Source organism: Tachypleus tridentatus, chromosome 2, assembly GCF_004210375.1.
Source record: "Tachypleus tridentatus isolate NWPU-2018 chromosome 2, ASM421037v1, whole genome shotgun sequence".
Lineage (NCBI taxonomy): Eukaryota > Metazoa > Arthropoda > Merostomata > Xiphosura > Limulidae > Tachypleus > Tachypleus tridentatus.
In genome coordinates this window covers 58,266,882-58,289,726 of record NC_134826.1, presented here as the reverse complement: position 1 = coordinate 58,289,726, position 22,845 = coordinate 58,266,882, and the positions used below count along the sequence as shown (strand labels likewise).

At 37.0% G+C, this 22,845-nt stretch overlaps 2 protein-coding genes across 2 annotated transcripts in view; one reads left to right on the top strand and one right to left on the bottom strand.

Moving 5' to 3' along the window:
* The window catches only part of LOC143245506 (glutamate receptor ionotropic, delta-1-like), a 49,460-nt gene that overhangs the window by 16,509 nt on the left and 10,106 nt on the right, over positions 1–22,845 (bottom strand). Inside the window, exons 3-4 of the mRNA XM_076491869.1 lie at positions 16,468–16,571; positions 13,383–13,485 (exon numbers count right to left, since the gene is read on the bottom strand). Coding sequence (XP_076347984.1) covers positions 13,383–13,485; positions 16,468–16,571 — 207 coding nt within the window. The remainder of the gene's footprint in view (positions 1–13,382; positions 13,486–16,467; positions 16,572–22,845) is intronic.
* LOC143235658 (uncharacterized) lies at positions 1,457–8,663 on the top strand. Its single transcript, XM_076473884.1, has 2 exons — positions 1,457–1,586; positions 7,489–8,663. Exon 2 carries the CDS (start codon positions 8,030–8,032, stop codon positions 8,489–8,491), a length of 462 nt encoding a protein of 153 aa, XP_076329999.1. The 5' UTR covers positions 1,457–1,586; positions 7,489–8,029; the 3' UTR covers positions 8,492–8,663.

Here is a 22,845-nt window from a genome sequence, read left to right as displayed (position 1 = left end):
TTCTAAGAACAGTAATCATCCCACACACTTCATGAAGATAGTGACAACATCGAAGTACAGTGCCGACTGTATTTTACGAGATCGCTGCTATTATCATATATTTCATTTTAGAGCCGAACGCCCACATCGACGACCACTCAAGAATGGTTCAAACCAAGCACCCAGATATCGCAAACAACCAACGGAAATATTCCAACAGGAAAATACCAAAATACCGCCGAGTCCAGACCGTATTAGAAGAAACATGAAGACGGATTCAGACAACCCGACTCAGAAGAAGACAACACCCATTGTTAGCAACACGCCAAATTCCAGTAGATCAAGAAAGAAAAAGGACAGTTCCTGCCAGACTTCAATCCTAGTTCCGCAGAATTCAACAACCAGCCAGACCCAAACCATTACGAAGATAACCATCGACGCGACAGCACAAACTGAAAATCAAACTACCTCCACGCAGAAAACTCAAACCAAAATCTCGAGAAGAAACAAAGCATCACAGACCAGCGAAGAAAAACTCACCGAAGAACAGCCAGTAGTTCCACCACCAAGACCACGTTTCTCAGTTGCACCAATGGGCTTCAAGTGTGGAAACAAGTTCATGATGAAGTTACCACCCGATCTACAAGACTGCAGCTAACAGTTCCCACGTACACCATCAACGTAGTTCATCAGTTTTTTTTTTTTTTTTAATTTTGTGTTTGTTTGTTTTTCTTTCCCAGCTACTTCCGGGCACGGTCGGGGTAGATTATTCGGCGCCCAGGCCGTGAAAGTGGGTTTTCTCGGGGCACTCCCGTTTCCCCCCACAGCAAAATCTCTGGCATCGGACCTGTAGGTCCCAGCCTCATTCTGAAAAGGGCCGTTTTCCCAGTCAAGGGTATCTATTCAATTACAGTAAATTTTAAAAACCAATTCGCCAGCCGCCAGTGTACTCCATCCTCGAGCCAAGGTTTGGCTCACTTCACTTTCGCTGCTTTCGTCCAGTTCTCCCGTCCTTCCTCTCACTCACAAATACATCACTACACTTTTTTTTTTTTGAAATGTTAAAAATAAAGTTCCACGAATATCTTAAAACATTTCTCATGTAAGGGGACGAAGAGGAACTGCAAAGTTCCTGAACACCCCAGTTGGGGAGAGAACTCTTCTGATTTCTCTCTCTCTAAACTGAACCCCTGCCACGTTAGTTTAGTTTAGTTTTTTATCTCTTTTCCAGAGGGGTGTACCAGGTCGAGTTTATCTGAAGGCGGGAGTTCCTTGTGCAAGGAGGGCTGTATGTGTTATTTGTGGAAAGAGGTTGATCATTTCTCAAGGTGGTCGAGTGGGAATTTAGGGGCTCACATACAACAATACATACACAAGGGGGGGGGGGGGTAGTGAAGACGGCACGGTCCACTCCTTAGCGGCAGCCGAAGGTAGGGATGACACTATAAACCCAAAGGGGACGGGGGAGGGAGAATCACACACAGCAATATTTTATCGCACACTGGAGAATTACATATGACGTTTACAGAATTTATAATGACCGAAACTTGGGCTGCCATTGCACAATTGCTATGCAACCGCGCAGATAACGGAAAGAAGAAATCCAGGTAAATATTAATCGTTTATGTCTTATTTTCCTGTACCATGTTTCAATAAAACAATATAAGAATACGAATGTCTAACTTTCTAGATTAGCTGAAGTGAATCCATTCGTATGTTTTTGTACAACTCGTTATGTCTAAACAAGGATGGTTGCCCGTTACATTGTGTAGGTCTGTACTACTGTAGTCTAGTAGTAGTAGAGTAGGAATATTTATATTTGGGTAATGCTATGAAGCAAGTATGAAATCGTAAACATTCCTCAGTCTTGACATCACCAATGCACATATTTGGTATCTTCAATGCATATCCTGTGGTAGAATCAAAGACCCGCAATGATCCATGTTGCTACTCTGTTACATTTAGCGCTAACTACACCGCTGCTGAAAAGATTTGTTACGGCCACCGCTACACAGATGAAAGTTGTATACTCATTAAAAAGGACCTTGTCTGTTAATATTTTGTAGATCTTTGATAATGAAAGATGACATACGATAATACGTAAATAATAAATCCTTATTTTTAATAAATCAGCAGAGCTACAAATGCTAAAGCGTACACACTTTATGCGACGTGTGTACTATGGCGGGATCCACTGACACAGCCAACAATAGAGTTACAAATGGGGGTGGAAAGACAAATCATTTGGAAACAGCGAAAAAGTGAAACATATATTGTGTTTAATGTGTGTTTCTTTAATTTAATATTCCAAACTATCTAAAAATCTCGTTAGGTACAAAATGTATTTAAATTTTTAAACTCTATACTTTGAAATCGAATGGTGCGAGATAGGAGCCAGCGCCAGGCCGTACACTATGAATAGAAGGTCTGTGATCCTGCAAAATACTCCCCCAACCCCTCTCCCTTCTTTGCTCCCAGGGAACTTTCTTAGTGTCCCTTCCATAATCCATACCACATCCATACCGGTGAGAGAAATGTAAGATGCGGAGAATATTGCATCGAGTCATGAGCAACCGAGTTGTGTAGTTAAAACAATAAATATTGTATACCCTTACAAAAATCGGGGGATACTATAGATAACGCATCAGCATGCATATACGTCTGCAGAGATTTCCTTGTGTTCACTCTAAAATCCACAATTCCTTTCGGATTTCTGTCCAATTTGGTGAATATGTTAGTTGGGTTGAGATCTGGCCAATGAATGTTTTTGGCCACCTCCCGGGGGGAAGGGGTTGTGGCAAGAATTTACATTATAAAATGCGTTTTTGTTCGTTAGATTGAGGGCAAGTCCGAGGATACACCATCGGTTCGTGGGTGACCGACATTTGCTAGTTGTTATTGTTGACATTTATCATTAAATTTAGTTAAATAAATGATACATTTTACGTTCCAGAGTGAAAACCCGTGACACTGTGAAGTTTGGTAAACTTTGGAGTTAAACATGACAGAACAGTCAGACGTTTTCAATATTTTCCCTTGCATTAAATGTAATTATAAGGTTAGGCATTTTAGTAAGCTTCTTTCACATTTTTCTTTGGTTCATGAGCATGAGCCTGGATTTGTTGTCCCATGTGGGGTTAATGGATGTGAACGACCGTTCAAAAGCATCAGATGTTTGAAAAGACATATAAATAAAAAGCATGAATGGTTTGCTACTACCAGTATGCATGATAATGAAGCTGGTGGTGAATGTGTCGAGTACTTTATGGAACAGAGGTATAAAAACTCTGACAGTGATGAGGCAATTGATGGTAATAAGGAGATGGTTGTCACAGACAAGCAAAGAACCTTAGCTAAAACAATTCTGCAGCTGCGTGAAAATGAAAAAGTTACTTACAAGACTACAAGTAATGTTTTAAATTTGTCCTGTTCTTTTATGGCTGCCAAAGATAAACATTTATTCCAAACCAAAAAAGAACATTGATCAGTGAGGGGGTTCCTAGAAATAGTATAGTTGCAGTGATGGAAGCTTACAACAAAGAAAGTCTTGACTTTCATTCCATGATTGAAAATTTCACTGACCACAATAATTTCCAGTCTTATATTGAAGATAATATGACATTTGTAAAACCTGTTGAGTATGGCCTGGGAATTACTGGTGATGGGAAACGGAACACAATGCAGTATGTTTCTTTATTAGATACTCTGAAGTGTTTACTTAAATATGATGATATTTTTAGTCAGGTTGTTTATCCTCGCCAGTCAGCTGATTATTGTCTTAGAGATGTCGTTGATGGTGAACATTTCAAAAACTATCCATTCTGGCAAGAAACTGCCCTTCAAATCATTCTCTACTTTGAGTTTACAGCTGTGAACCAGGCTGGAATAAGAGCTCCTGCTTACAAATATGCTGCTTTCTACTATCCGTTAGGCAATATTGAACCTGCTTTGAGATCTCAGCTTCATTGTATATTCTTAGCAATCTTGGTGAAGAACCAAAATGTAAAAATAAAACATGAGCTAAATACAGTAATGAGACCTTTGATTGAAGAACTATTTGTTCTTGAAAACATTGGTATTGACATTGTCAAACCAGAGGGACATTCAAATTCAGAGGTGCACCTCTTATTGTTGGTGCAGATAATTTGGGAAGCCATGCTATTGGAGGGTTTCTTTAATCATTTTCTGCTCTCAGATCATGTAGATTCTGCATGGTAACTCGGGATGATTTAAGGAAGTTGACTGATATTTCAAAATGTCTAGAGAGATCTATTGCATCCTATAATTACCAAGTTGCAATGGTCGAAACTGAACCAACTTTGTCAAGTACATATGGGGTTAAAAAAAGATCGCCCCTGAACGTTCTGCAGCAATTTTATGTGGCAAATGCTCTAACACCTGACCTTTTTGAATCTGGCTTGGTGTCAGAAATTTCAATTTTACTCATAGATCGGTATGTCTTGTTTGGATACTTCAGACTTCAGTACCTTGCAGGCAGAGTGAAGGAGTTCCACTGCAAAGGAACTGATAAAATCAATAGGCTTGAGCTTGTTATTTTGAGATGGTCTATACACATTAACAAAAAGCTGTGCAAGTTTGGTGTCTCTTAAGGTTATTTCCATTACTGGTGGGTGATTCAGTGCCACAAGGCAACAACAAATGGGAAGTTCTGTTGGCTCTGCTGGATATGGTAGAATTTATAATGTGTCCATCAATGTCATATGCAAGCATTGAATTCTTAAATGATGTGATACAACAGTTCCATTCTCTTTATGAAAAAGAATTTCCAAGTAGAACTCTCAAGCCAAAGAGACATTTTACTTTGCATTACCCAGATATGACCCGCAAATTTGATCCACTGAGGAATGTGTAGACCATGAGATTTGAGGCCAAACATAGTTTTTTTTTTATGTTGCAAGACGTACCAAAAACAGGAGGAATCTAGTCAAAACAATGGCAATAAGACACCAGTATAAACTCTGTTCACATTTGGAAAGCAATGGATTTCTTGGAATAGATGCCTTTGACCATACTAATCCTGTCAGAGTGCCTGTGAATTCACTCGGAGAAGAGTGAAACATTGTCAGAGCATTTGTTGGGGAAGGCGATTTTGTCACTAAAGCATCAGGTTGTACAGTCAACTGCTTCACATACAACACAGAGACAATGGTTGTCAGTAGCTACGAATTCGACAGTCTTCAATTTTCTTCAGTGATCTGTTGCTTTGTTCTTTGGGGAAAACCTTTTTTGTATTGTCAAAGATACCAAACTGTTGATTATCACAGGCATCTTCATGCTTACATTGTAAAGCCAATGAGAAGCTATGAGCTTCTGAGCATTCCATATCTTTATGATCATTACCCATTGCCTTGTTATGTGAACAAAGGTAAAAATATGATCATCCTACGTCACTACATTCGTGTCGACTGAATGTTAACAAATTTTAAACAGAACTTTGTAATCAGTGGTAAATTTTAACCTATTTGATGTAACTTGGTGTGTACCTTCCAGTGACAAATTGTATCAAAGGATTTGACATATTTTATGTAAATTTGTTTCTGCCTTTTTGTGACAAATTTCATCAAAATTTTCAGAGAGAACTTGTGTCATATTAATATGTATCATGCATATTTGCACCAAAATCGCTACTATCATCACCATCTATTAAGGTCAGACTACTTATATTTGCTTTCACCTTTTAAAGACTACTATTTTTAGGGAAAAAACCAAATTACTTATTTAGCTGATATATACCAGTCCTGCTGATGTTAAATTTATGGAAATTTAATATATTTTTTGTTGTTTTGTAGTTGTTCTTCAATGATAACTTTTCTGCATGTGTATACATATAAATCATTTTTGATCAGTTCCATACTTTTAGATTCCAGAGAGATGGTTTTATCCTATCACATTACCTACAATGAAAACAAATTGTGGTGTCAGTGGATGATCTGGGATTGTTGCCCAGTAACATTTCTGACAATCTAAATCTGGATGTAGATGCTACCAAATTGTCAGCTCAAGCGTACATGGAAGACTGAGTGGATGTTCAATTGTCTGACATTCCAAAACCACGAGCAAAGTTGCGCGTTTCTCTGGTTTCTAATGCTGGGGCCTTTGATGGAGAGATAGCTGTTGTGGTGAGTCGTTTGTAAGAATGCACAACCCGTTTAAATTTGAGTGATTATAATCATTTATGTTGTCATTGGAAATCGCTCTGCGGAAACTTTATTCCGAAGAAAAGAAGTAAAATTGTTCAATATACATTATTCAACATAGCACAATTACGGTTGTTAATTTCTTATTATAAATTTAGACCCGTTAAAAATGTATTTTTGACCAAAATCCACCAAACCCTGAAGTGTCTTCAAGCAAGCAGAGTGCATCTTCACCCGGTCCCAGTACTTAGCAAATTCAGTTCATATCATCATGGTAGAATATGTCCTAAGGAATGTCAAACAGATCCTTCAATCTGTTGGAGAAATAGTTTCATCTTTCACTTGAGACAATTAGACCATAGTTAGTATTTCATTGCAAACAGTCAACCCCAATTTGTAAGTGTTTTGAACTATTTGATATTTTCTATGGTCAGCATTTTAGCATTCAAGCCGTGGCCAGTACCCTTTAAACTGGAAAATTTGTCATGTCTGCCTACATCTACTGTTTTGCTGTTGTCACAATGGAAGCCTGTTGAGAAAGAAGATCGCTTCCATTTACTGAATGCAGTCTACAACTGAGGTTTCCAACTATACCTTGTAAGTGCTGTACAGTGAATACCATGTGTACCATTTCTGATTACAAGCGTGTAACTATATCTCTTCAGATGTCTTTATTTGTACGTGATAGCCTGCCCAACCTTTATTTTCCAAATATTCCACTTCAAGGCAGTATGATCAAGTAGTGGATGAAATATTTAAGCGCTACCCTCAGCTGTCAGATGCCCCAAACCTAAGTACTATCCACATGTGCATTATGTTATGTTTGTTGTGAAATATATTTTCATCACAAATATATTCTTTTATCCATACATTTGACTTTATGAGCCCAAAAGCCAATGAGCCCAATAAAATTCGTCTTGAAGTGCGTAACAGGAAAGTTACAAAATAAATTAAATGACATTTTTTGTGTTGCATAATATTAGTGAAGAAACAAGTGAAAATTTGTGTGAAGTTATATTTTTTAAAACACACATAAGTACATATATCTACCAAGGAGGGACTGTGGAAAATACTATTTTGATACTTTGAAATGTTTGTTTTGTTTGTATACGATGTAACATGACTCAACTGATGAAACTCAACTAATTTGACGCTAAAGAGAATACATTGTCAAGATGAACTCGTACAACTGATTTATTAACCAGTATGTGTATTACTTTGTTTCTCAGATTAAACCTGAAAAATGCCAAAAATGGTTTAAAAGAAATACTGTTTAAAATAATTATAGTTATACCAAGGCAGTTTCGTTATTCATTCTCAATAGAACTAATTCTGTCAATTCTAATTGCAGGAGCAGTGGAGGATGAAGCTTCGTCAGAAATTCCAGAATAATAAAAAGCGGAAGGATTCATCATTGCCTATAGTCCAAGAGAGAAAGAAAAAGACGAAAACTGCAACAGATGAAACCCCATCTCCAAACCACATCTCAGAACAGAGGCTATATGTATTAAAGCAATACTTGTGTGAAAAGCCAGTTGGGGAGGATGAAACTTCCACCGAAAAACACAAGGAATGGATGAAAACTTGTCTGTATTGCAGATAAAAGGGTGATCTTTGTAAAGTGGACTTGCTTATGAACAAAACTGCATGATCGTAGGAAACTGGTCATTGACAACACTCCTGTCAATGAACTTGTAGAGCATTATCCTTTCCTTGTGGCATCATCAGCACAGCTATTGAATGAATTTAAGCGGCTAGGAAATGATGCAGAAAAAGGAGTGTCCAACTTTCTCTCTCAATATAAGGATTCAGTATATTCTCACCTACAGGACAGAAACATATCACCAGAAAATAATCCATTGCTAGCATTTCTTACAAAACAGTCCTCACACATGCCTGATGTTACATCTAGTATTGCCATTCTTGGTATCCCGTTTCTTCTGAAAGAAAGTGAAAGTATCATGGTGGGTACTGAAGTTAGGGAACCTGCTGAGAGTGGTATATACATTCAATGTGGTTCAATTTCTCAGGTTTGTGATCAGGAATTCAAACTATATGTTGATGGCTTTGATATTTTTGCCACTGAAGATTTTGTGGAAGCATTCACGATGTATATAGGGAGTTTTTATATCTTCAACTTTACATTTCCAACAAACCTCAAAGAAACTTTCAACTTTGTTGAAAGAGTTGTTCTGAAGCTCTATGATGAGTCCAGGAAAGTTACCAAATCTGAAAAAGATGCAGACAGATGTGTTCTTCTGTTGCTTGATCTCTTGAATGTCATAAAACATAGCAGTGGGAAATCTATCAAAACGTCCAAAGGTAAAGGAAGAGGAAAGAGTTCAAAGCTATAAGGTTAGATTAGATCTGGTAATAGTAACTTGTCATGTGTATTTGATCCAGGGTGAATTTTCAAAAACAAAGTGTAAAGTTCAGTTGTTTATTTTCAAATTGTTGCTGCATTTTGAATTTTATTTTGGTACATGTATATTGATGTACACTTGTGTTCAGTTTAGAATAAAAATGGTGCTGCTAAAATGCATTTTATATTTTTCAGGATGGTTGCAGGTTACTGGAACTTAGGTTGAATCATCAGATGGTTGTAGGGTTGACTGCTCAGTGACTGTTCTGCTGACCACAACTGACTGAAGATGGTCTCTTTACCTTACAGTGACATTGCAGAGGTGGTCCTGACCGGGTCAACATGACTTATCGTCCATGGTCGTTGGATGGTCATAATGACAACCGCTCCTTGGACGAATAGGGTCACACTGACTATGTCATGACTATTTTGTAGTGGTTTGCAGGTAGGCAATGAGACTATTGTCAGGTAGTTAGCATTGGTCAGAATGACTACCTAATGAAAGTCATAACGACTATCATAGAGCAGTCAAATTTATTACCTGCCAGGTATCCCCGCCACCATTACCTGACTATTTTCCGACTACACAATAGTAAAAATGACTAATCTTTAATAGTCATATTAGGTAGTCATCGATTTTAGCGACTACTTGGAGAGTCTTTTTTGGCACCGATTGACTACCTGATTTACTATTCAAAAGTCGTCGCTTTGACTAGTTCTTATTTTGAGTGTACGATGTGGCTAGTATATTCTTGAAATAGCGGGTAAATTCGAACTAAGCTGAAATTTCGCGCCTGTATATAACCGAGGTTTCTCTGTATATAGCTGAACGTTTTATATTTCGCGTCTATGCATAGTTTAACATTTCTGCAGTTTCGTGTCTGTGCATAACTGAGTGTTCTGTCATTTCGCCATATTTTCATATCAAACTGTAACAGAATCGATTTTAAATTTATTGCACTTCTAAAATTCCAAATTGTTACATAAATTTTCCCATCACGTAAATCCGCACGCACGCACACACAAGTCATGCAAACGTGTGAAGTGAAAGGGTCGTTTGGTGCTTTATGGCGCACAGCAACTAGGCTATAAATGACTTGTATGTAAGTTGTGATTATCTGGACTATTTATGACTTTTTGTAAAAGTTTTATTTAACACTAAAGAATAGCCAGAATTCTAAACTAATATATATTCTAACTAGCTGTCTTAATGTATGATTTTTTTACGTCAAATAAACACATTACTATATAAATAATATTGTTTAATAAACATTTTAACCCTCACTCAGGTTTCCATACCCATGGTAGGCAGATCATAAAGTAAACCAAAATCGAATTAATTAATAAACCATCAACGCTTGTTCAACAACTACTGTGAATTATTGATAAAAATGAAATATTCGTGATGACGACAAACCCACTTGAAGTAAAAATGTATCTGAAGTCGGTTAGTATGGGCATTAAAAATAAAAAAGAATAGAACACAACGTTTTCACCTTCTTAGGTCATCTTGGTCAACAAAGATAGTTTTTAACTGACCGTTGCCGGGTTCAAAATCCAGGCATAAACTAAAGTTCATACTATGTAAAAACTACACTTACAAATAAAACACCAATATTATTTATAAGATACAATGCAATAACTGCCACGACTTCTATATTGCAGAAACGAGCAGAAAAATGGAAACTAGATTCAAAGAGAAAAAAACAACAACCTTCACACGTTTTTGCACGCTGCAAACCAAATAAACACAACATAACCATAGAAAAACATTCAGATACTAAATAGGGAAACAAATATAAGCAAACGCAAAATCAATGAAGCCTTACTTATAAAAGAACTGAAATCAAAATTAAACCAATATAAAGGGATAGATTTATACCTATACTAATTAATAGCCTAACATCTTATTGCAACACCCCTACAATTCTGTACCCGTTTATACCCTCGTCACTTAGACACTTGCTAGGCAACGGTCAGTTGCAAACTCTCTTTGTCAACCTGAAGGTGACCTAAGAAGGTCAAAACGTTGTTGTGTACGTTATTTTAATTAAAGTACCAATACCCATACCAGCCGTCTCGAGAATACATCTTTACTTCAAGTAAAGCTAACTTCTTCAAAACATGCATTTTTTTTAAACTAACATCTAACTGTAACGCTATTTGTAATCCCATACACGTTTACATATTTGTCAGTAAAGACATTTGCCCGGCAAAGGTCAGTTGCGGACTCTCTCTTTGTTAACCTGAAAATGACCTAAGGAGGCCGAAACGTTGTTCTCCACTTTATTTTAATAAATGTTTTAGCACCCATGCCAGCCATCTTGAAATCCAAAAATGAAATATGCCTTTCCTTAACCAATGATATACACAGATACAAACAATTGTCGTTTGTACAATATTAGCTGTAGATATATATATATATATTTAATGTACGACAGTGGTGCAAAAAGTTCGGCCCGCGACGAGTCGCCGAGTGGCCCGCGATGTCCAACGGGAAAGTCAAACACAGAGAGTTCGCGCCTGCGCGAAGATTAAGCGCTATAGAAAAATATGCATTAGATTAGATACTGGAAAACTCCATATTTGTGTCGAGCAATAAAGAAAATTTAATAAGCAAATCTCGTCGATGCATAGGCATTTAATAATATTTCCGTAATTACGAAATCTCACGCCTTCCAATTGTTCTTCGAGATTTATTACTCGAAATACTTACGAGCCCTATTTTGATATTATTTCGTAACAAAAATGGCAACTAATCGTAAAAGAAAAATTGACGACGAAAACCGGCAGTTTCATGATGATTGGACTGGGCAATACTGTTTTGTTCAACAACAGAAGAACTGCTGTGTCATTCGACAGTAACAGTGGCGAAGGTATCCAATATAAAGTGTCATTATGAGTCGAAGCATAAAGATTTCCACAACGTTGTCGGTGATGAACGAACCCCTCGAATTGAATCTCTGCGGCGGTCGCTGAATCTCCAGCAGAACGTTTTCTCAAAGCAGTCAGCAGATTTAGGAGCAGCATGTGAGGCCAGTTACGATATTTCGTTGATGATAGCGAAATCTGGCCGACCGTTCACTGATGGTGTTTTTGTCAAGCAATGTATGATTACTGCATCGGAAAAGTTGTGTCCGGAAGCAGTTCGCAAGCTACATATGCTGGCTTTGAATCGTATGACAGTTCAACGAAGAATTTCACACCTCTCAGCAGACGTGACAAGGCAACTTACAAATAGAGCAGCCAACTTTGTCTACTTTTCTTTGGCAGCAGACGAGTCGACTGACATCAGTTCAACAGCACAGTTACTAGTTTTTGTTCGTGATGTGTCGTCATCGTTTGATATCACAAAGGAATTAATCGGCATGGGTTCCATAAAGGGTCAGACAACTGGGTCTGCTCTATTCGAGAAGACAGTACGACTGTGTAGTAGTGTTTCATTGGATTTCACGAAACTGGTAAATGTGACAACTGATTGAGCACCAGCTATGACCGGAGAAAGTAGCGGGCTGGTAGCACTGTTGATAAAGCATCAAGGAAAACAGAAAAGACAGTTGGTGAAGTTGCACTGTATTATTCACCAACAGAACCTGTGCAGTAAAGAACTTGGTTTTCAGGCACTGATGGCATTAGTGACGAAAACCATTAATTTCATCAAATTACGAGGGTTCAATCACCGCCAGTTTCGAAGTCTTCTTGAAGAAATTGATACAGACTATGGTGGCCTTGTGTATCACCGTGAACTACGCTGGCTGAGTCGAGGGAAGATGCTCAGAAGATTCTGGGAGTTGATTGATGAGGTGATAGATTTCCTCAGAAGCAAGAACAAAGACACAGAAGTTATTTCCATGGCTGATCCAGCATGGCAAGCTGATTTGATCTTTCTGGTCGACATGACACAACACTTGAATGATCTGAATTTGAAGTTGCAAGGCAAAAATCAGCTTGTCTGTCAGCTTGTAAATCAAGTGTCAGCTTTCAGGACAAAGTTGTAGTTGTTCTGGCAGCAAACAGCATCAGGCAACTTTATGCACTTTCCCACTTTTCAGTCACAGCTACAGAAGAATCAGGACATTGACACACAGGTTTATGTTGGAAAGTTAGATACCATAATTCAATCCTTCAACTCACGGTTTCATGACTTTGACCAATGCAGATTGTTGATAAAAGTTTTTGCTGATCAGTTCAGTGTGTCAGTGGATGACTTGTCAGCAGAATATCAGCTCGAACTTACTGATCTCCAGGCATCTGATGAACTGCGTGCTAGTTACCGAGAATTCAGTTTGCTTGACTTCTACAAAACGTTGCCTGATACATTTGCTAATCTGAAAGAGAACGCACTTGTCCACACCAGCATGTTTGTCAGCACGTATTGCTGCGAACAGGCTTTCTCGCATTTGAAACTGAACAAAAACAACACTCGCAATCAGCTGACTGATGATCATCTGAAAGCAGTCTTGCATCTTTCAACGTCAAACATCAAGCTCGTAGATGACATGCAGCTCCATCCATCGCACTGACTTTGTGACAGTTGACGTATCATAACATTTCTTAGAATAATGTGCAAACTCTTTGATGTAATCATTATATGTGTGTTCTTAAATGTGATGTCCATTTTGTGTGAAACAACTGTGGGACGATTTTAATCTTCACTTTTTTGTGGCCCCCAACGGTTACAAGAAGTTTGTTTGTGGCCCCTGACTCAAAAAGTTTGTGCACCACTGATGTACAAGGTGTATCGTTTGCCTTGTCCGCTAGCAGCTACGTAACAACAAGGTGGACAAAAAAATCTTCAACTTTATCCAATAGTAACCGTGTATATAAAAACTAAACCAACTTTATCTAATATATCTACACCAATAACAATAGAATTTTTTTACTTTGTCCAGAAGAAGCTTCATCATTCCATTCCACGACTCCGTTCCATTATTGTGTTTTACTAGTTTCCCAAATGAGTTGTCTGTGGGTATCACTATGTTGTAGCTGGAACAGGAAAGTTGGTTTATTAGGGTTAAACTCTATCACAAAGTATGGAAATGTTTTATTTTAATTAACAAGTTGTTGTTTAACGTTAATATTAACTATATAAATACTTATAATAAAGTTATCAAAGCGTAAATGATATTAAGTTGCGCCTTTCTTTGTCTTTTATTAAAATTTCAACAAAGAGCAGTTTATTTTCGATTTGTGAAAACACTCCTCGTCCTGAAGCGTGAGCACGGTGTGAACAACCTCAGTTATCACAAACTTTTGAAGCAATTTTGTGCGGTTTAAAAATATATTGTAGCGCAAATACCTAATTAAAGCCGAAGGTACGTCCTATCGTGAAGGCCAGATATGACTTAATTTTTTAAACTTTTCGGTCGGTGGATTACCACAAAAACCACGATCCATTGGGCTCGTGGGAATGGCTATAAGAATGTCGGTAATGTTTCAGATTACGATACCCAAAATATTTCGCGTTTGGCACTGTTGATAGTTATCAGACGGGGCTTAATGCGCTCGAAATATTCAGGTCACGAGCTCGAAATTCGTCATCGCACGTGCCGTATGCGCCTATTAACGTACTATAAATCTCATTCTTCATTAGTACATATTTCGAAAACTGGCGATTGGCACTATTGATTTTTGAATTAGGAACGACTAACTTAGATACACCTCGAGCAACATCCGTGAAATTTAATAAACAACAATAACAACATCAAAACTGCGCTTAAAATGATATCACTCAAATGCAATAAGTAAAAAATTGAAAGTATATCAGATAATAATCTAAATTTTAGTGTTTAACATTACAGCTTACAAGTTCATGAAAGAAAGTGTCAGTCGTTTTATGTATTACTTATAACTACTTTTTGGATTTTTCGGGCAACGATATATTATTTAGAATTACTTTTTTATTTTTTTCATGTAATGATATGCCTTACTTATTTGCCTCACTAGAAACCCGTTGAATGCAGAGCACACGTAGCCTATTGTATAACTTCAAACAAATAACATCCTCTATCATATGCTATTTAGAACGACTTATTATTGTTTTTCTTGTAATCACACATTACACATAATTACATTGTTATTTTTATCATGTAATGGTATACTATTTAGAATCACTACTACTTCACTCCATATACCATGACCAGGTGGCTACGACACTCGACTCTTAATCTGAGGGTCTCTGGTTCGAATCCCCGTCACACCAAAAATGCTCACCCTTTCAGCCGTGGGGACGTTATAATGTTATTGTGAATCCCACTATTCGTTGGTAAAAGAGTAGCCCAAGAGTTGACTGTAAGTGGTGATGACTAGCTGCCTTCCCTCTAGTCTTACACTGCTAAATTAGGGACGGCTAGCGCAGATAGCCCTCATGTAGCTTTGCGCGAAATTCAGAAAACTAACTAACTAATATATAAATCGCTGAGTCGCGTTCTTTGAACTTGACTTTGTTTGTTTATGTTTTAAATAGCCGCCTGTATAGTTTGGTAGTGACTGATCAGAGGAAAAGGGAATAGTTAATGGTATTCCTCGCAATGTTTGAAATAATTCTTTTTTTTTCCTACTTGAATGGGATCGTCTTACAACAAGCCCAAAGTCAATGAATCGAGTTTGTGGCAAGAAATCGTAAATCATAGGTTCTCGAGTTTATAAATCGGCACAAAGACTTGGAAAATGTTAAAAAACAAATTAAAGAGTTCAATTACCTACAGCTTTACTTTTATTTCTCGAAAACTTCTTACATTTCTCTGTTTGGTAGACAGTAATAATATTCCCTTACCTATACGTATTCATTTTTCTATTGCTATCTGATGTTCTATTCAGCTGCGCTTGTATTGAGAAAACAGCTCATTTTTAAGTCTACTTTAAAGTAATTGCCATGTTTCAAGTCTGATTAAATACATACGCTAAAGTAAACATAAGCGCACTCACCGACCTACCTTATTTACCATGAGCACCATTCTACGTAGTAGTAGTAGTAGTACTGGTATTAGTATTATTAATAGTATTAGTATTACGGAATTGCATTCATTCGACGTATATGAGACGTTAATCATATATCTCCAAGCTAAGTGCCCCCTTATAGCACAGCGGTATCTTTGCGATGTCACACCGCTAAACTTCGGGTTCGATACCCGAACACAAATACAAATATACATAGTATCAAAAAGTACATTGCTACTCATACATTCTTTATCAAGTTTATTTTAACAGTTATCACGAATAGAATTCTAGAACATTCATTCTGACGTACATAGCATGTTGACCATTTGGAGGAGCTCCCCCTCCGTCCTCCTCTTGCATATTATGTTGCTGATCTCAGAACAATAACAGAATATTCATGAAAAAACGCGAGTGGTTTCGAACAGTCAACTGTTATTCTTCATTAACTATTCAAGAAGAAAGTATGGGGGGGGTAAAAGCAAATTTAACCATTATTATGAAAAAAATAGGGTGTCAACAATTAAATAAGGTTAAACAATGTAACCGGGCAACAAAAATAAAAATAATACAAGCATTAATATTGTAGTTTGTTTGTTTTAACTCTTAGACAAACATAGATTCATACCATCAAGAGAAATGCAATTTCTAAATGTGATTCAGCCATCTAGATAAATAAAATTTCATACTACCAAGAAACACGTACTTCTAGATTTGATTCAACAACTTAGATAGGCTAATTGTGGAAGTTGAAGTTTCTAACTGTTTTTATTTTTTAGTTACTGTTCTAATTACACGTGATATAGGGCTTTTCAGAGGGCTTCCAATCATGTCGAATAAATAAAACGTCTATTTTTTCAGTATGGTGCTTTGGAATGTTTGTTTTGTGTACTTGTTTTTTGTTTTGTTTTTTTCAAAAAAAGTATTTGGACTCTTCTCAGTAGACAATAACACATGTATCAATGTATTTTTTTAAAAAATAGTTCTAGTTTCTTTTGATAGCTGTACGAATAAATGAAAATGTGTTTATACCTGAAGTTAAAGTAGTGAGCCAGATGGTTGATGATTTCAAAGATGAATCCACTTGTCTTATATTTTCCGTTGGGTAGCTTTGTGATATTCTGGAAAGGTAATCTCTAGAAGACGAAAAACATACAAATAGCGGGTTATACTTCTAAAACTTGAAATAAAAAACAACATGCATTTGTTAGAAACACTTATATCGCATAAATATACTTAAGTGCCAGGAGCGTATCCCCAAGGGTGGGTGTCGAAGGATCATCAAAAATTTTGAAAATATCTAAAATGTACACATCTTCAGGTTTAATTTTTAGTAAACACTGGACATTGATGTAAGTCATTTAATTTTTTATGTAAACAGCAAGGTCCACATTTTGTTAAAGCCCTTCTCCCCCCCACACACACACACATCATGTTATTGGTAAACACAGATTGAGCGGAAACAATTCAGGCTTGTTTGGCTAAACATTCTTCACCAAAAACATAGATACACACACACAAAACCCCATCGTTCTCATATCACATCGTGTGTAAAGTATAGGTTAAGTATTTTTTCAAGTCAGTGTTAAGTAAAAATAGTTATATTCAAATATATGTTTCTTTTGTTTGTGTGTTGGTTGGTTTCGTATGTTCGAGCAAAGTTACCACACAAAAGACATCTACATTAGCTGTTCCTGATTTTGAGGTGAAAGAATAGAGAAAAGGCAAATAGTTAATAGTACTACTGCCAACTCATTCAACAGTTGGATTAGACCATCACTCCTATAATACACTCATGAAAACTCTTGGGTTTACAGTTCGACATGCTAACTACTAAAAGACGTCCGGTTTAAGTCGGGTTTTAAATCAAACTTTGTCAAACTCTCACACTGACTGTTCGATATGCTAACTACTAAAAGACGTCCGGTTTAAGTCGGGTTTTAAATCAAACTTTGTCAAACTCTCACACTGACTGTTCGACATGCTAACTACTAAAAGACGTCCGGTTTAAGTCGGGTTTTAAATCAAACTTTGTCAAACTCTCACACTGACTGTTCGACATGCTAACTACTAAAAGATGTCCGGTTTAAGTCGGGTTTTAAATCAAACTTTGTCAAACTCTCACACTGACTGTTCGACATGCTAACTACTAAAAGACGTCCTGTTTAAATTGGGTTCTAAATTACACTTCATCAGACTCTCAGATTTACTGTTCGACACGTTAATTACTAGAAGATGTACGGATCGTTTTCAGATTTACATCACGCCTCATCACGTTATATACGATAACACACATGGACATGACAACCCTTCACTGAATTGGAAACTAAAATAATTAGGCAGGGTTAAATTAAAAAAAAAACTTTCTCCAAATTAATAAAACCATATAATTCTGGCACTCGAAGTATAAACATTAGAAAATGTGAATCAGACGAAATATCTTTTTTTCTGTTATGTTTTAACTTTTTTTTACATCTTTCTATTTGGTTATTTTTATAGTCTTTTTTTGCCAGTATTTTTGGACAATTTCAATCTATTACTCATGACATAAACATCTGAGCAGACGTTTGTTTTGTTTTGAATTTCGCGCAAAGCTACACGAGGGCTGCCTACGCTAGCCGTCCCTAATTTTCCAGTATAAGACTAGAGGAAAGGCAGCAAGTCACCACTACCCACCGCCAACTCTTGGGCTACTCTTTTACTAACGAATAGTAAGATTGACCGTCATGTTATAACTCCCTCACGGCTGAAAGGGCGAGCGTGTTTGGTGCGACGGAGATTCGAACCTGCAATCCTCGGATTACGAGGACTGAGCAGACGTGGCCAACTACTTTGATCGAAATCAAACTTCAAACTTTCAATATAATTCGATCTGGAACTTCAAACAGATTCTGTCTTAATTGTTTTTGTTTGTTTGTTTTTATAAATTAGATCCTTTTATTGAAATAGAAAAAGTGTTTTTTAAGTTGAAAAACGAAATTATCTTAAAAACGACATCATGTAAAATCGTGATAATTTTAATATCCAATTTTTATGAAACTTATATTGTTATTGTCAGCTGGGTTTGTTTTTTATGATTTGTTCCATTTTTAGCGCACGAGAAACACGAAAACAACATTTTCTGTGAAAATATGCAAACGATGAACTCTGCATTTATGAATGTATAAATAAACAAATGGAGACGCCACTGTTAGTCCATATACGAAACTGGAGTATATAGATGTGATGCTTGTGTATAGATTGTAGAAAATGAGTTATATTAGAGTGTTTACATCTACGGGTAGCTTCAATTCTAAGATTATGACTTGAGTGCCTTTACCACCTGGCCATACAGGACCTTGAGAATGCTATTAAAGCTATACGCGTAATTTGATAATTGAAGCTATATCACTATGTAACACAAATGTTGTTCTTGGATAGTATGTGTTATTTCTTAATTGCTTATAAAAGTACAGAAAATGGCCATTACTCCCTTCAAACCTTTCTTTTGTTACCTGGATAATGAAATTTAGAAACTAACATATATGAGCGTCAAAGATATGGACTTTCAGGGACATCTTGCAGCTCATTTTGCCGTAGTTCTTCACCAGAGCTTCAACCAGTTCCACATAATTTTCGGTCTTGTGACTGCCCAAGAAGCCCTGAACCACTGCGACAAAGCTGCCCCAAGCTTTTGTTTCTTCCTATTGAGCTTCTTGGGGAAATCTGTACACTCCAGGATTTTCTTTATTTGTGGTCCAACAAAGGCACCAGCTTTGACCTTTGCCTCAGACAGCTTAGGGAAATGTCTCAAAGGCTGCAGACTCCTTATCAAAAGCTGTGACAAATTGTTGCATAAGACCCTATTTTATGTGCAGTGGTGGGAACAACACTTTCTGGAAGTCCACCAATGACTCACACTTGACATTGTGCCTCCCCACAGAGAACTCGGTTTGTTGTGGACAGTATTGCGCTGTGGAGTCCCTGCTATCCCAAAGGCAAAGATAACAGGGAAACTTGGTAAAGCCTCCTTGGAGAACCATCAGGAATACCACCATTCTGAAGTTTCCGATAACCTCCCAGCCATACTCATCATACATCAAGGTTTCTAGCAAGGTCTTGACACTGTTGTGGTGCATCGAATGAGCCAGGGGAAGAGACGGATATTTATTCCAGTTATAGAGTAGCAGATCTTTGAGGCTTCTACAACATTCTAGAAAGTTCTTGAAAATCCTTGTAAATTTGAGAATATTTTCTATCAACTACTCAGCACTGAATCTACCTGGAATGTTCTAGAAAATGGATAAATATGAACATTTCGTTACCCAGGTCACAAAAAAAAAAATTTGAAGAGAAAAACAAGTCTTTTCCATATACTTTAGGCATAAGCAATTGGGAAATAACACTTTCTGTCCAGGAACACGAAAAAGTAAAAATTTTGTTACGTAGTGTATTTAGCGGTGTAAAATAGAAAGAAGGCAGCTAGCCATCACCACTCATCGTCAACTCTTGGGCTACTATTTTACCAACGAATAGTGGGATTGACCGTTACATTATAATGCCCCCACGGTTTGGTCACTCCTTCCCTTCTGGTGGTTAAAGCAATCGACTCATAATCCGAGGGTCACAGGTTCAAATCTCCGTCGCACCAAAATGCTCGCCCTTTCAGCCGTGTGGGCGTTATAAAGTGACGGTCAATTTTACTATTCGTTGGTAAAAGAGTAGCCCAAGTGTTGGCGGTGGGCGGTTATGACTAGCTGCCTTCCCTCTTGTCTTACACTGCTTAATTAGGGACGGCTAGCGCAGATAGCCCTCGTGTAGCTTTGCGCGAAATTAAAAAAAACAAACATACAAGCATTCTGAAACTTGCTACGCGCTCACTGTATTTACATTGTTAATGAACTGTGAATCATAATAACTAGATAATACCACTTGTAATCATCAAGTTATTTTTTTGTGTTTTAGTATTTGCAACCTCTACGCTAAAAGTGGGCTAAACAGCCAAGTCAAAGATTCTAAGGTTCGGACGTAGCCATTCCAAATTTAGACGAATGTCTATCACGTGTGTAAAGAACCAACATATGTCAATGCAATGTCTTATCGTTGACCACTAACGGGCTCAAACTTGAGATCGTCTGATAAGCAGATCCTGCAAGCTAATCATTAGACCATGTTTAGCCCCTGTTTTCATTTTTCTAATAAAAGACCTATAAATTACAGCAATGTGTCGTATTTAAAATATTAAACAATATTCAAAAGAAACTTGAGTTAAAATTATACTTCCTAAAACACGTGTAATTCAATGGATAGCTTTTCAAACAGAGAAGAAGTAGACCCAACGTTCGTTTCTTTTTCCGCACGTGAAAAACTGTACTGCAAACGCAGTGTACACGAATTTCGTTCTTTCATATACTTGCTTGCATTATTAATGTCGTGATACCAGCAGTGAATGTATTGAAGTTTAGCTGAAAAACGTCACGCACGTTCAGGTATGAAAGACAATAATGCTGAACATTAAGGGGTGGAGGAGTGGGACACATTACGACAACATCGAAACTCTTCTAATATGCACCATTCGTGTTCGTGAGTAAATAAAAAGGAAAATAAAATACTTAAATATTATTTGTTTTACAGACTGCGCAGGAAACGTGTAGATAACAGAGCCCATTGGAAATAACTAGATTTACATATGTAATGGTCCACATTACAGGAAACGCGAAGATAACAGAGCCCATTGGAAATAACAAGATTTCTATATAAAATGATCTACATTACAGGAAACGTGTAGATAACAAAATTCAAAAACGGGTTTAATAAAAACAAATCTACATGTATTATACTGCATTTTAAGTTATTGATGTTCTTGTGTTGATGAATTATTTTCCTGGTTAACAATTCAACGAGTGGATGTGGAACGTTAGTTGATCTTGATAAGACTGTGGGTATATACTTCAAAATAACAAACCCCAATAGTAAAATCACATGACAAAACAAAACATATATGCATTTCATTTATTATTTTATTACTCTTGGTTTATTTGTGTGGTAGCACGAATATCCAACACGATAGAGTGTTTCTCTCTTTTTGTTGTTTGAATTATGGGTGGAACTAATATATTACGTATGTCATTTTTTGTTGGCAGTTCATTAATTAGATACTGCCATTTTCACGTTAAGCCTTTCGAACATTTACATTACCTTCTTAAAACATTCAGTTCCCATGAGCCAAAAAACATCAGGTGAAGATTATATATATGCATATTGATCCCGTGAAGTACTCTCGATTGTTTACACTATTACAGAAGTTATTTCCCAAGATATTTTCTAACAGTAACCATAAACGAGCGAGCAAATAGTTCTCGAGTATTTATGAAATTTTAATATTGCTCGCAAATACAACCATTTCTGTTTTTCGCACACACATGCGTAAATTAGATTATAAAACCACCTGTAGAATTTGTGACCATTCTAGTAGTTGTCCGAAATGTAATGGGTCCATCACTTCACAGAGTTTAGCTCACATTAATATAATTTAATTTCTTTTAACAACCGTAGTTGTCTTCCTTCTATTATGGCATGTGAGTTTCTAAGGCCTAACTCGCTAGGCCTTTTTTTTCTTAGAAGCATCATAAAGCAGTTTTTGGTTTGAGTATTATCTCTTGCTTGTTATGTGTCTTATCTGTTATAAACTTTGATGACTATAGTTCTTCATCCACTTTGATCTCTGTTGGCCTGCTGAAAGCCTATGTTGGTATTTTTATTTCCCATCCAGCTACTGATGTTATTCATGCATGTGAGCCTTTGTCTCCCGCTGCCCTTTTTTAACTTCAACTCGTTTTCTTTCGCAAGATGATCTCCACATCTCTACACTAATTAACCCTAAGCGAAATAATTAAAAACTGTACAATTTTTCTATGTAATACAGTTACTTTCCTCGAAACGCATACGGATTGCTACATACTACATATACTTGCGCAGGCCCCCCGAAAGTTTTCTGGTACAGAACGGTGAATTAACTATAGTCATATGGGTTACATCGGTTTATCAAGGTTTCCTATTGTATTCAGCACTTTTTTCTCTAGATAACATATCTACAAGCAATCTGACACACAATTCAATAATGCAATAAACTATCGTATACATCATCAACTCGTTACTTCGTACGTCGTTTGGTTACCATTTAAACGATGCTGATTCTATCAAGTATGTTATGAATAGATTTGTAGTAAATTACAAATATGCATTATATTATGCTATTATGAAATTATTGTAACAGTAAAACGTTTAATGGGCATTTTTCAAATTGTTATGACTACCTACGGTGGCAGTTAGAGCCGATGATCGGTCGGTCCAGGGTTCGAGACGCGATGATGTTAGGTACGCCTCACTATTACGTCTGTATGTGCTTTGTAAAAGTGACAGTTAATCCAA